At 43.8% G+C, this 18,203-nt stretch overlaps 1 protein-coding gene across 6 annotated transcripts in view; it reads left to right on the plus strand.

Moving 5' to 3' along the window:
- Positions 1-18,203, plus strand: part of LOC141176359 (ABC-type organic anion transporter ABCA8-like) — a 218,629-nt gene that overhangs the window by 182,753 nt on the left and 17,673 nt on the right. For all 6 annotated transcript variants that reach the window (XM_073660306.1, XM_073660307.1, XM_073660304.1 and 3 more), the window contains 3 exons: positions 402-461; positions 6,574-6,665; positions 6,863-6,983. In XM_073660306.1, coding sequence (XP_073516407.1) covers positions 402-461; positions 6,574-6,665; positions 6,863-6,983 — 273 coding nt within the window. The remainder of the gene's footprint in view (positions 1-401; positions 462-6,573; positions 6,666-6,862; positions 6,984-18,203) is intronic.

Raw genomic sequence — 18,203 nt, forward strand, 5'->3', positions numbered from 1 at the left:
ATTGGTTGTTGTCAGGAGACCCCTGGTTATTATCAGGAGACTATTGGTTATTGTCAGGAGACCCCCGGTTATTTTCAGGAGACTTCCGGTTATTGTCAGGAGACCCCCGGTTATTATCAGGAGACTTCCGGTTATTATCAGGAGACCCCCGGTTATTATCAGGAGACTATTGGTTATTGTCAGGAGAACCCCCGTTATTTTCAGGAGACTATTGGTTGTTGTCAGGAGACCCCCGGTTATTATCAGGAGACTATTGGTTGTTGTCAGGAGACCCCCGGTTTTTGTCAGGAGACCCCTGGTTATTGTCAGGAGACCTCCGGTTATTGTCAGGAGACCCCGGGTGCGGAGCTGCTGCTGTGTGTCGGAGATTCCTGACTGTCGCCTTCTGTCTGTTTCTGCAGATTTTTGGATTCTTCATCGACAACAAGAATGTGAACGAGATCTTCCTATATCTGATGGTGGTAAGTATCAGCGCGAAGGGTTAACAGTAGCTGTAACCCTGAGCGGAGGGTTAACAGCAGCCGTAACCCTGAGCGGAGGATTAACAGCAGCCGTAACCCTGAGCGGAGGGTTAACGGCAGCCGTAACCCTGAGCGAAGGGTTAATAGCAGCCGTAACCCTGAGCGAAGGGTTAATAGCAGCCGTAACCCTGAGCGGAGGGTTAAAAGCAGCCGTAACCCTGAGCGGAGGATTAACAGCAGCCGTAACCCTGAGAGGAGGGTTAAAAGCAGCCGTAACCCTGAGCGGAGGGTTAACAGCAGCCGTAACCCTGAGCGGAGGGTTAATAGCAGCCGTAACCCTGAGTGGAGGGTTAATAGCAGCCGTAACCCTGAGCGGAGGGTTAATAGCAGCCGTAACCCTGAGCGAAGGGTTAATAGCAGCCGTAACCCTGAGCGGAGGGTTAAAAGCAGCCGTAACCCTGAGCGGAGGGTTAAAAGCAGCCGTAACCCTGAGCGGAGGGTTAACAGCAGCCGTAACCCTGAGCGGAGGGTTAACAGCAGCCGTAACCCTGAGCGGAGGATTAACAGCAGCCGTAACCCTGAGAGGAGGGTTAACAGCAGCCGTAACCCTGAGCGGAGGGTTAACAGCAGCCGTAACCCTGAGCGGAGGATTAACAGCAGCCGTAACCCTGAGAGGAGGGTTAACAGCAGCCGTAACCCTGAGCGGAGGGTTAACAGCAGCCGTAACCCTGAGCGGAGGGTTAACAGCAGCCGTAACCCTGAGAGGAGGGTTAACAGCAGCTGCACTTTATCACTCATCATCTAAAGTAATGTAATGTATGTACACTAGTGACTGCACCAGCAGAATAGTGAGTGCAGCTCTGGGGTATAATACAGGATGTAACTCAGGATCAGTAATGTAATGTATGTACACAGTGACTGCACCAGCAGAATAGTGAGTGCAGCTCTGGAGTATAATACAGGATGTAACTCAGGATCAGTAATGTATGTACACAGTGACTCCACCAGCAGAATAGTGAGTGCAGCTCTGGGGTATAATACAGGAGGTAACTCAGGATCAGTAATGTAATGTATGTACACAGTGACTGCACCAGCAGAATAGTGAGTGCAGCTCTGGAGTATAATACAGGATGTAACTCAGGATCAGTAATGTAATGTATGTACACAGTGACTGCACCAGCAGAATAGTGAGTGCAGCTCTGGGGTATAATACAGGAGGTAACTCAGGATCAGTAATGTAATGTATGTACACAGCGACTGCACCAGCAGAATAGTGAGTGCAGCTCTGGAATATAATACAGGAGGTAACTCAGGATCAGTAATGTAATGTATGTACACAGTGACTGCACCAGCAGAATAGTGAGTGCAGCTCTGGAGTATAATACAGGATGTAACTCAGGATCAGTAATGTAATGTATGTACACAGTGACTGCACCAGCAGAATAATGAGTGCAGCTCTGGAGTATAATACAGGAGGTAACTCAGGATCAGTAATGTAATGTATGTACACAGCGACTGCACCAGCAGAATAGTGAGTGCAGCTCTGGAATATAATACAGGAGGTAACTCAGGATCAGTAATGTAATGTATGTACACAGCGACTGCACCAGCAGAATAGTGAGTGCAGCTCTGGAGTATAATACAGGATGTAACTCAGGATCAGTAATGTAATGTATGTAAACAGTGACTGCACCAGCAGAATAGTGAGTGCAGCTCTGGAGTATAATACAGGAGGTAACTCAGGATCAGTAATGTAATGTATGTACACAGTGACTGCACCAGCAGAATAGTGAGTGCAGCTCTGGAGGATAATACAGGATGTAACTCAGGATCAGTAATGTAATGTATGTACACAGTGCCTGCACCAGCAGAATAGTGAGTGCAGCTCTGGGGTATAATACAGGAGGTAACTCAGGATCAGTAATGTAATGTATGTACACAGCGACTGCACCAGCAGAATAGTGAGTGCAGCTCTGGAGTATAATACAGGATGTAACTCAGGATCAGTAATGTAATGTATGTACACAGTGACTGCACCAGCAGAATAGTGAGTGCAGCTCTGGAGTATAATACAGGATGTAACTCAGGATCAGTAATGTAATGTATGTACACAGTGACTGCACCAGCAGAATAGTGAGTGCAGCTCTGGAGGATAATACAGGATGTAACTCAGGATCAGTAATGTAATGTATGTACACAGTGACTGCACCAGCAGAATAGTGAGTGCAGCTCTGGAGTATAATACAGGAGGTAACTCAGGATCAGTAATGTAATGTATGTACACAGTGACTGCACCAGCAGAATAGTGAGTGCAGCTCTGGAGTATAATACAGGAGGTAACTCAGGATCAGTAATGTAATGTATGTACACAGTGACTGCACCAGCAGAATAGTGAGTGCAGCTCTGGGGTATAATACAGGATGTAACTCAGGATCAGTAATGTAATGTATGTACACAGTGACTGCACCAGCAGAATAGTGAGTGCAGCTCTGGAGTATAATACAGGATGTAACTCAGGATCAGTAATGTAATGTATGTACACAGTGACTGCACCAGCAGAATAGTGAGTGCAGCTCTGGAATATAATACAGGATGTAACTCAGGATCAGTAATGTAATGTATGTGCACAGTGACTACACCAGCAGAATAGTGAGTGCAGCTCTGGAGTATAATACAGGATGTAACTCAGGATCAGTAATGTAATGTATGTACACAGTGACTGCACCAGCAGAATAGTGAGTGCAGCTCTGGGGTATAATACAGGAGGTAACTCAGGATCAGTAATGTAATGTATGTACACAGTGACTGCACCAGCAGAATAGTGAGTGCAGCTCTGTAGTATAATACAGGAGGTAACTCAGGATCAGTAATGTAATGTATGTACACAGTGACTGCACCAGCAGAATAGTGAGTGCAGCTCTGGAGTATAATACAGGCGGTAACTCAGGATCAGTAATGTAATGTATGTACACAGTGACTGCACCAGCAGAATAGTGAGTGCAGCTCTGGAGTATAATACAGGATGTAACTCAGGATCAGTAATGTAATGTATGTACACAGTGACTGCACCAGCAGAATAGTGAGTGCAGCTCTGGAGTATAATACAGGATGTAACTCAGGATCAGTAATGTAGGTACACAGTGACTTCACCAGCAGAATAGTGAGTGCAGCTCTGGAGTATAATACAGGAGGTAACTCAGGATCAGTAATGTAATGTATGTACACAGTGACTGCACCAGCAGAATAGTGAGTGCAGCTCTGGAGTATAATACAGGATGTAACTCAGGATCAGTAATGTATGTACACAGTGACTGCACCAGCAGAATAGTGAGTGCAGCTCTGGAGTATAATACAGGATGTAACTCAGGATCAGTAATGTAATGTATGTACATAGTGACTGCACCAGCAGAATAGTGAGTGCAGCTCTGGAGTATAATACAGGATGTAACTCAGGATCAGTAATGTAGGTACACAGTGACTTCACCAGCAGAATAGTGAGTGCAGCTCTGGAGTATAATACAGGAGGTAACTCAGGATCAGTAATGTAATGTATGTACACAGTGACTGCACCAGCAGAATAGTGAGTGCAGCTCTGGAGTATAATACAGGATGTAACTCAGGATCAGTAATGTATGTACACAGTGACTGCACCAGCAGAATAGTGAGTGCAGCTCTGGAGTATAATACAGGATGTAACTCAGGATCAGTAATGTAATGTATGTACATAGTGACTGCACCAGCAGAATAGTGAGTGCAGCTCTGGAGTATAATACAGGATGTAACTCAGGATCAGTAATGTATGTACACAGTGACTGCACCAGCAGAATAGTGAGTGCAGCTCTGGGGTATAATACAGGAGGTAACTCAGGATCAGTAATGTAATGTATGTACACAGTGACTGCACCAGCAGAATAGTGAGTGCAGCTCTGGAGTATAATACAGGAGGTAACTCAGGATCAGTAATGTAATGTATGTACACAGTGACTGTACCAGCAGAATAGTGAGTGCAGCTCTGGGGTATAATACAGGAGGTAACTCAGGATCAGTAATGTAATGTATGTACACAGTGACTGCACCAGCAGAATAGTGAGTGCAGCTCTGGAGTATAATACAGGATGTAACTCAGGATCAGTAATGTAATGTATGTACACAGTGACTGCACCAGCAGAATAGTGAGTGCAGCTCTGGAGTATAATACAGGAGGTAACTCAGGATCAGTAATGTAATGTATGTACACAGTGACTGCACCAGCAGAATAGTGAGTGCAGCTCTGGAGTATAATACAGGAGGTAACTCAGGATCAGTAATGTAATATATGTACACAGTGACTGCACCAGCAGAATAGTGAGTGCAGCTCTGGAGTATAATACAGGAGGTAACTCAGGATCAGTAATGTAATATATGTACACAGTGACTGCACCAGCAGAATAGTGAGTGCAGCTCTGGAGTATAATACAGGATGTAACTCAGGATCAGTAATGTAATATATGTACACAGTGACTGCACCAGCAGAATACTGAGTGCAGCTCTGGAGTATAATACAGGAGGTAACTCAGGATCAGTGATGTAATGTATGTACACAGTGACTGCACCAGCAGAATAGTGAGTGCAGCTCTGGAGTATAATACAGGATGTAACTCAGGATCAGTAATGTAATGTATGTACACAGTGACTGCACCAGCAGAATAGTGAGTGCAGCTCTGGAGTATAATACAGGAGGTAACTCAGGATCAGTAATGTAATGTATGTACACAGTGACTGCACCAGCAGAATAGTGAGTGCAGCTCTGGGGTATAATACAGGATGTAACTCAGGATCAGTAATGTAATGTATGTACACAGTGACTGCACCAGCAAAATAGTGAGTGCAGCTCTGGAGTATAATACAGGAGGTAACTCAGGATCAGTAATGTAATGTATGTACACAGTGACTGCACCAGCAGAATAGTGAGTGCAGCTCTGGAGTATAATACAGGAGGTAACTCAGGATCAGTAATGTAATGTATGTACACAGTGACTGCACCAGCAGAATAGTGAGTGCAGCTCTGGAGTATAACACAGGAGGTAACTCAGGATCAGTAATGTAATGTATATACACAGTGACTGCACCAGCAGAATAGTGAGTGCAGCTCTGGAGTATAATACAGGAGGTAACTCAGGATCAGTAATGTAATGTATGTACACAGTGACTGCACCAGCAGAATAGTGAGTGCAGCTCTGGAGTATAACACAGGAGGTAACTCAGGATCAGTAATGTAATGTATATACACAGTGACTGCACCAGCAGAATAGTGAGTGCAGCTCTGGAGTATAATACAGGAGGTAACTCAGGATCAGTAATGTAATGTATGTGCACAGTGACTGCACCAGCAGAATAGTGAGTGCAGCTCTGGAGTATAATACAGGAGGTAACTCAGGATCAGTAATGTAATGTATGTACACAGTGACTGCACCAGCAGAATAGTGAGTGCAGCTCTGTGGTATAATACAGGAGGTAACTCAGGATCAGTAATGTAATGTATGTACACAGTGACTGCACCAGCAGAATAGTGAGTGCAGCTCTGGAGTATAATACAGGAGGTAACTCAGGATCAGTAATGTAATGTATGTACACAGTGACTGCACCAGCAGAATAGAGAGTGCAGCTGTGGAGTATAATACAGGAGGTAATTCAGGATCAGTAATGTAATGTATGTACACAGTGACTGCACCAGCAGAATAGTGAGTGCAGCTCTGGAGTATAATACAGGAGGTAACTCAGGATCAGTAATGTAATGTATGTACACAGTGACTGCACCAGCAGAATAGTGAGTGCAGCTCTGGAGTATAATACAGGAGGTAACTCAGGATCAGTAATGTAATCTATGTACACAGTGACTGCACCAGCAGAATAGTGAGTGCAGCTCTGGAGTATAATACAGGATGTAACTCAGGATCAGTAATGTAATGTATGTACACAGTGACTGCACCAGCAGAATAGTGAGTGCAGCTCTGGAGTATAATACAGTATAAATTATGTAATATATCTAGATATTTCTACACTTCTCTGTGGACTGATGGTTACAGAGGTGTTTTCTTTGTGTCCATTATACTCGTTTGTTCTCTGGTTTCAGCCATGCGTTCACATCGTCCTATTTTGGGGAATCCTCTGGCTTTTGGAGTGGAGATTTGGAACAAGATCCCTGAGAACAGATCCCATTTATAGGTCAGAGAATGAAATAATTCTGTATATTGAAGAGATCTTTTGCTATTCTCTCCTGTGCTGTTTGGTGCAATATGCGGTAATTTCAGGCTCCTCCCAGTTGCCTATTAATTATAGACTTGCCCTTGTGTCTGTATTGCCCCCCATGGGGCTGTATGTCGCCCCACTTCGTATATTACAGGATACAACTTGTTTTTCAGATTTTCTCAAAGGAAACATCAATTTAAGGAAAATCCAGAAGATCTGGAGGAGGCGGACGAGGAAGTGCTGGCCGAGCGGGAACGGGTTAAATCCCTGAAGGGGACGACAAACCCCGAAGAAGTGAGTTTGTGTCAAGTCGTTAACCCTTTCCTTCTCTCCTTCCCGCGCTCTTGTCTATTCCTCTCCTCCTTCTCAATCTCTCGTCTTTTCCTCTCCTCCTTCTCGCGCTCTCGTCTTTTCCTCTCCTCCTTCTCGCGCTCTCGTCTTTTCCTCTCCTCCTTCTCGCGCTCTCGTCTTTTCCTCTCCTCCTTCTCGCGCTCTCGTCTTTTCCTCTCCTCCTTCTCGCGCTCTCGTCTTTTCCTCTCCTCCTTCTCGCGCTCTCGTCTTTTCCTCTCCTCCTTCTCGCGCTCTCGTCTTTTCCTCTCCTCCTTCTCGCGCTCTCGTCTTTTCCTCTCCTCCTTCTCGCGCTCTCGTCTTTTCCTCTCCTCCTTCTCGCGCTCTCGTCTTTTCCTCTCCTCCTTCTCGCGCTCTCGTCTTTTCCTCTCCTCCTTCTCGCGCTCTCGTCTTTTCCTCTCCTCCTTCTCGCGCTCTCGTCTTTTCCTCTCCTCCTTCTCGCGCTCTCGTCTTTTCCTCTCCTCCTTCTCGCGCTCTCGTCTTTTCCTCTCCTCCTTCTCGCGCTCTCGTCTTTTCCTCTCCTCCTTCTCGCGCTCTCGTCTTTTCCTCTCCTCCTTCTCGCGCTCTCGTCTTTTCCTCTCCTCCTTCTCGCGCTCTCGTCTTTTCCTCTCCTCCTTCTCGCGCTCTCGTCTTTTCCTCTCCTCCTTCTCGCGCTCTCGTCTTTTCCTCTCCTCCTTCTCAATCTCTCGTCTTTTCCTCTCCTCCTTCTCGCGCTCTTGTCATAACAGAACCAACCACACAGACATATAACAGAACCGACCACACAGACATATAACAGAACCAACCACACAGACATATAACAGAACCGACCACACAGACATATAACAGAACCAACCACACAGACATATAACAGAACCCACCACACAGACATATAACAGAACCAACCACACAGACATATAACAGAACCCACCACACAGACATATAACAGAACCAACCACACAGACATATAACAGAACCGACCACAGACATATAACAGAACCAACCACACAGACATATAACAGAACCCACCACACAGACATATAACAGAACCGACCACACAGACATATAACAGAACCGACCACACAGACATATAACAGAACCGACCACACAGACATATAACAGAACCAACCACACAGACATATAACAGAACCAACCACACAGACATATAACAGAACCCACCACACAGACATATAACAGAACCAACCACACAGACATATAACAGAACCAACCACACAGACATATAACAGAACCAACCACACAGACATATAACAGAACCAACCACACAGACATATAACAGAACCAACCACACAGACATATAACAGAACCGACCACACAGACATATAACAGAACCGACCACACGGACATATAACAGAACCAACCACACAGACATATAACAGAACCAACCACACAGACATATAACAGAACCCACCACACAGACATATAACAGAACCAACCACACAGACATATAACAGAACCAACCACACAGACATATAACAGAACCAACCACACAGACATATAACAGAACCAACCACACAGACATATAACAGAACCCACCACACAGACATATAACAGAACCAACCACACAGACATATAACAGAACCCACCACACAGACATATAACAGAACCCACCACACAGACATATAACAGAACCCACCACACAGACATATAACAGAACCCACCACACAGACATATAACAGAACCCACCACACAGACATATAACAGAACCAACCACACAGACATATAACAGAACCAACCACACAGACATATAACAGAACCCACCACACAGACATATAACAGAACCAACCACACAGACATATAACAGAACCAACCACACAGACATATAACAGAACCGACCACACAGACATATAACAGAACCAACCACACAGACATATAACAGAACCAACCACACAGACATATAACAGAACCAACCACACAGACATATAACAGAACCGACCACACAGACATATAACAGAACCAACCACACAGACATATAACAGAACCCACCACACAGACATATAACAGAACCAACCACACAGACATATAACAGAACCAACCACACAGACATATAACAGAACCGACCACACAGACATATAACAGAACCAACCACACAGACATATAACAGAACCAACCACACAGACATATAACAGAACCCACCACACAGACATATAACAGAACCCACCACACAGACATATAACAGAACCAACCACACAGACATATAACAGAACCAACCACACAGACATATAACAGAACCCACCACACAGACATATAACAGAACCCACCACACAGACATATAACAGAACCAACCACACAGACATATAACAGAACCAACCACACAGACATATAACAGAACCCACCACACAGACATATAACAGAACCCACCACACAGACATATAACAGAACCCACCACACAGACATATAACAGAACCCACCACACAGACATATAACAGAACCCACCACACAGACATATAACAGAACCCACCACACAGACATATAACAGAACCGACCACACAGACATATAACAGAACCAACCACACAGACATATAACAGAACCAACCACACAGACATATAACAGAACCCACCACACAGACATATAACAGAACCCACCACACAGACATATAACAGAACCGACCACACAGACATATAACAGAACCAACCACACAGACATATAACAGAACCGACCACACAGACATATAACAGAACCAACCACACAGACATATAACAGAACCAACCACACAGACATATAACAGAACCCACCACACAGACATATAACAGAACCCACCACACAGACATATAACAGAACCGACCACACAGACATATAACAGAACCAACCACACAGACATATAACAGAACCGACCACACAGACATATAACAGAACCGACCACACAGACATATAACAGAACCAACCACACAGACATATAACAGAACCAACCACACAGACATATAACAGAACCGACCACACAGACATATAACAGAACCAACCACACAGACATATAACAGAACCAACCACACAGACATATAACAGAACCCACCACACAGACATATAACAGAACCCACCACACAGACATATAACAGAACCGACCACACAGACATATAACAGAACCAACCACACAGACATATAACAGAACTGACCACACAGACATATAACAGAACCAACCACACAGACATATAACAGAACCAACCACACAGACATATAACAGAACCGACCACACAGACATATAACAGAACCAACCACACAGACATATAACAGAACCCACCACACAGACATATAACAGAACCAACCACACAGACATATAACAGAACCCACCACACAGACATATAACAGAACCAACCACACAGACATATAACAGAACCGACCACACAGACATATAACAGAACCCACCACACAGACATATAACAGAACCGACCACACAGACATATAACAGAACCGACCACACAGACATATAACAGAACCGACCACACAGACATATAACAGAACCGACCACACAGACATATAACAGAACCCACCACACAGACATATAACAGAACCAACCACACAGACATATAACAGAACCAACCACACAGACATATAACAGAACCGACCACACAGACATATAACAGAACCGACCACACAGACATATAACAGAACTCACCACAGACATATAACAGAACCGAGCACACAGACATATAACAGAACCCACCACACAGACATATAACAGAACCAACCACACAGACATATAACAGAACCCACCACACAGACATATAACAGAACCAACCACACAGACATATAACAGAACCGACCACACAGACATATAACAGAACCCACCACACAGACATATAACAGAACCCACCACACAGACATATAACAGAACCGACCACACAGACATATAACAGAACCGACCACACAGACATATAACAGAACCAACCACACAGACATATAACAGAACCAACCACACAGACATATAACAGAACCCACCACACAGACATATAACAGAACCAACCACACAGACATATAACAGCACCGACCACACAGACATATAACAGCACCAACCACACAGACATATAACAGAACCCACCACACAGACATATAACAGAACCAACCACACAGACATATAACAGAACCAACCACACAGACATATAACAGAACCAACCACACAGACATATAACAGAACCCACCACACAGACATATAACAGAACCCACCACACAGACATATAACAGAACCGACCACACAGACATATAACAGAACCGACCACACAGACATATAACAGAACCAACCACACAGACATATAACAGAACCAACCACACAGACATATAACAGAACCAACCACACAGACATATAACAGAACCGACCACACAGACATATAACAGAACCGACCACACAGACATATAACAGAACCGACCACACAGACATATAACAGAACCGACCACACAGACATATAACAGAACCCACCACACAGACATATAACAGAACCAACCACACAGACATATAACAGAACCAACCACACAGACATATAACAGAACCAACCACACAGACATATAACAGAACCGACCACACAGACATATAACAGAACCGACCACACTGACATATAACAGAACCCACCACACAGACATATAACAGAACCCACCACACAGACATATAACAGAACCAACCACACAGACATATAACAGAACCCACCACACAGACATATAACAGAACCAACCACACAGACATATAACAGAACCGACCACACAGACATATAACAGAACCAACCACACAGACATATAACAGAACCCACCACACAGACATATAACAGAACCCACCACACAGACATATAACAGAACCAACCACACAGACATATAACAGAACCCACCACACAGACATATAACAGAACCGACCACACAGACATATAACAGAACCGACCACACAGACATATAACAGAACCGACCACACAGACATATAACAGAACCCACCACACAGACATATAACAGAACCAACCACACAGACATATAACAGAACCAACCACACAGACATATAACAGAACCCACCACACAGACATATAACAGAACCCACCACACAGACATATAACAGAACCCACCACACAGACATATAACAGAACCGACCACACAGACATATAACAGAACCGACCACACAGACATATAACAGAACCGACCACACAGACATATAACAGAACCAACCACACAGACATATAACAGAACCAACCACACAGACATATAACAGAACCCACCACACAGACATATAACAGAACCCACCACACAGACATATAACAGAACCGACCACACAGACATATAACAGAACCCACCACACAGACATATAACAGAACCCACCACACAGACATATAACAGAACCGACCACACAGACATATAACAGAACCAACCACACAGACATATAACAGAACCAACCACACAGACATATAACAGAACCAACCACACAGACATATAACAGAACCCACCACACAGACATATAACAGAACCGACCACACAGACATATAACAGAACCGACCACACAGACATATAACAGAACCAACCACACAGACATATAACAGAACCGACCACACAGACATATAACAGAACCGACCACACAGACATATAACAGAACCAACCACACAGACATATAACAGAACCAACCACACAGACATATAACAGAACCAACCACACAGACATATAACAGAACCAACCACACAGACATATAACAGAACCGACCACACAGACATATAACAGAACCGACCACACAGACATATAACAGAACCCACCACACAGACATATAACAGAACCAACCACACAGACATATAACAGAACCAACCACACAGACATATAACAGAACCAACCACACAGACATATAACAGAACCAACCACACAGACATATAACAGAACCAACCACACAGACATATAACAGAACCAACCACACAGACATATAACAGAACCAACCACACAGACATATAACAGAACCGACCACACAGACATATAACAGAACCGACCACACAGACATATAACAGAACCAACCACACAGACATATAACAGAACCGACCACACAGACATATAACAGAACCAACCACACAGACATATAACAGAACCCACCACACAGACATATAACAGAACCCACCACACAGACATATAACAGAACCGACCACACAGACATATAACAGAACCAACGACACAGACATATAACAGAACCAACCACACAGACATATAACAGAACCAACCACACAGACATATAACAGAACCAACCACACAGACATATAACAGAACCGACCACACAGACATATAACAGAACCGACCACACAGACATATAACAGAACCCACCACACAGACATATAACAGAACCGACCACACAGACATATAACAGAACCAACGACACAGACATATAACAGAACCAACCACACAGACATATAACAGAACCAACCACACAGACATATAACAGAACCAACCACACAGACATATAACAGAACCGACCACACAGACATATAACAGAACCAACCACACAGACATATAACAGAACCCACCACACAGACATATAACAGAACCCACCACACAGACATATAACAGAACCAACGACACAGACATATAACAGAACCAACCACACAGACATATAACAGAACCAACCACACAGACATATAACAGAACCCACCACACAGACATATAACAGAACCCACCACACAGACATATAACAGAACCCACCACACAGACATATAACAGAACCAACCACACAGACATATAACAGAACCAACCACACAGACATATAACAGAACCCACCACACAGACATATAACAGAACCAACCACACAGACATATAACAGAACCAACCACACAGACATATAACAGAACCGACCACACAGACATATAACAGAACCAACCACACAGACATATAACAGAACCGACCACACAGACATATAACAGAACCGACCACACAGACATATAACAGAACCGACCACACAGACATATAACAGAACCAACCACACAGACATATAACAGAACCAACCACACAGACATATAACAGAACCCACCACACAGACATATAACAGAACCCACCACACAGACATATAACAGAACCCTCCACACAGACATATAACAGAACCCACCACACAGACATATAACAGAACCAACCACACAGACATATAACAGAACCGACCACACAGACATATAACAGAACCAACCACACAGACATATAACAGAACCAACCACAGACATATAACAGAACCAACCACACAGACATATAACAGAACCAACCACACAGACATATAACAGAACCCACCACACAGACATATAACAGAACCGACCACACAGACATATAACAGAACCAACCACACAGACATATAACAGAACCAACCACACAGACATATAACAGAACCAACCACAGACATATAACAGAACCAACCACACAGACATATAACAGAACCAACCACACAGACATATAACAGAACCCACCACACAGACATATAACAGAACCGACCACACAGACATATAACAGAACCAACCACACAGACATATAACAGAACCAACCACACAGACATATAACAGAACCAACCACACAGACATATAACAGAACCGACCACAGACATATAACAGAACCAACCACACAGACATATAACAGAACCAACCACACAGACATATAACAGAACCGACCACAGACATATAACAGAACCAACCACACAGACATATAACAGAACCAACCACACAGACATATAACAGAACCAACCACACAGACATATAACAGAACCAACCACACAGACATATAACAGAACCCACCACACAGACATATAACAGAACCGACCACACAGACATATAACAGAACCAACCACACAGACATATAACAGAACCAACCACACAGACATATAACAGAACCAACCACACAGACATATAACAGAACCAACCACACAGACATATAACAGAACCAACCACACAGACATATAACAGAACCGACCACACAGACATATAACAGAACCCACCACACAGACATATAACAGAACCGACCACACAGACATATAACAGAACCGACCACACAGACATATAACAGAACCGACCACACAGACATATAACAGAACCGACCACACAGACATATAACAGAACCGACCACACAGACATATAACAGAACCAACCACACAGACATATAACAGAACCAACCACACAGACATATAACAGAACCCACCACACAGACATATAACAGAACCACCACACAGACATATAACAGAACCGACCACACAGACATATAACAGAACCCACCACACAGACATATAACAGAACCGACCACACAGACATATAACAGAACCCACCACACAGACATATAACAGAACCCACCACACAGACATATAACAGAACCCACCACACAGACATATAACAGAACCCACCACACAGACATATAACAGAACCAACCACACAGACATATAACAGAACCAACCACACAGACATATAACAGAACCGACCACACAGACATATAACAGAACCAACCACACAGACATATAACAGAACCCACCACACAGACATATAACAGAACCGACCACACAGACATATAACAGAACCGACCACACAGACATATAACAGAACCCACCACACAGACATATAACAGAACCGACCACACAGACATATAACAGAACCCACCACACAGACATATAACAGAACCCACCACACAGACATATAACAGAACCAACCACACAGACATATAACAGAACCGACCACACAGACATATAACAGAACCGACCACACAGACATATAACAGAACCCACCACACAGACATATAACAGAACCCACCACACAGACATATAACAGAACCAACCACACAGACATATAACAGAACCAACCACACAGACATATAACAGAACCGACCACACAGACATATAACAGAACCGACCACACAGACATATAACAGAACCCACCACACAGACATATAACAGAACCCACCACACAGACATATAACAGAACCGACCACACAGACATATAACAGAACCGACCACACAGACATATAACAGAACCAACCACACAGACATATAACAGAACCGACCACAGACATATAACAGAACCGACCACACAGACATATAACAGAACCAACCACACAGACATATAACAGAACCCACCACACAGACATATAACAGAACCGACCACACAGACATATAACAGAACCGACCACACAGACATATAACAGAACCGACCACACAGACATATAACAGAACCCACCACACAGACATATAACAGAACCAACCACACAGACATATAACAGAACCAACCACACAGACATATAACAGAACCAACCACACAGACATATAACAGAACCGACCACACAGACATATAACAGAACCGACCACACAGACATATAACAGAACCGACCACACAGACATATAACAGAACCGACCACACAGACATATAACAGAACCAACCACACAGACATATAACAGAACCAACCACACAGACATATAACAGAACCGACCACACAGACATATAACAGAACCCACCACACAGACATATAACAGAACCCACCACACAGACATATAACAGAACCAACCACACAGACATATAACAGAACCGACCACACAGACATATAACAGAACCACCACACAGACATATAACAGAACCAACCACACAGACATATAACAGAACCAACCACACAGACATATAACAGAACCGACCACACAGACATATAACAGAACCGACCACACAGACATATAACAGAACCGACCACACAGACATATAACAGAACCGACCACACAGACATATAACAGAACCCACCACACAGACATATAACAGAACCCACCACACAGACATATAACAGAACCGACCACACAGACATATAACAGAACCGACCACACAGACATATAACAGAACCGACCACACAGACATATAACAGAACCGACCACACAGACATATAACAGAACCGACCACACAGACATATAACAGAACCAACCACACAGACATATAACAGAACCGACCACACAGACATATAACAGAACCGACCACACAGACATATAACAGAACCGACCACACAGACATATAACAGAACCAACCACACAGACATATAACAGAACCCACCACACAGACATATAACAGAAACCCAACCCACACAGACATATAACAGAACCACCACACAGACATATAACAGAACCGACCACACAGACATATAACAGAACCCACCACACAGACATATAACAGAACCCACCACACAGACATATAACAGAACCGACCACACAGACATATAACAGAACCCACCACACAGACATATAACAGAACCCACCACACAGACATATAACAGAACCCACCACACAGACATATAACAGAACCGACCACACAGACATATAACAGAACCAACCACACAGACATATAACAGAACCAACCACACAGACATATAACAGAACCCACCACACAGACATATAACAGAACCGACCACACAGACATATAACAGAACCGACCACACAGACATATAACAGAACCACCACACAGACATATAACAGAACCCACCACACAGACATATAACAGAACCCACCACACAGACATATAACAGAACCAACCACACAGACATATAACAGAACCAACCACACAGACATATAACAGAACCCACCACACAGACATATAACAGAACCAACCACACAGACATATAACAGAACCGACCACACAGACATATAACAGAACCCACCACACAGACATATAACAGAACCCACCACACAGACATATAACAGAACCAACCACACAGACATATAACAGAACCCACCACACAGACATATAACAGAACCCACCACACAGACATATAACAGAACCAACCACACAGACATATAACAGAACCCACCACACAGACATATAACAGAACCCACCACACAGACATATAACAGAACCCACCACACAGACATATAACAGAACCGACCACACAGACATATAACAGAACCCACCACACAGACATATAACAGAACCCACCACACAGACATATAACAGAACCCACCACACAGACATATAACAGAACCCACCACACAGACATATAACAGAACCCACCACACAGACATATAACAGAACCCACCACACAGACATATAACAGAACCCAACACACAGACATATAACAGAACCCACCACACAGACATATAACAGAACCCACCACACAGACATATAAAAGAAAAATAAATATAAGAGAACCGACCACACAATCATATAACAGAACCACCACACAGACATATAACAGAACCCACCACACAGACATATAACAGAACCCACCACACAGACATATAACAGAACCAACCACAC

The sequence above is a fragment of the Phyllobates terribilis genome, unplaced genomic scaffold (genome assembly GCF_046119375.1).
Source record: "Phyllobates terribilis strain yellow unplaced genomic scaffold, ASM4611937v1 Scaffold_25__1_contigs__length_18738178, whole genome shotgun sequence".
Classification (NCBI taxonomy): Eukaryota; Metazoa; Chordata; class Amphibia; order Anura; family Dendrobatidae; genus Phyllobates; species Phyllobates terribilis.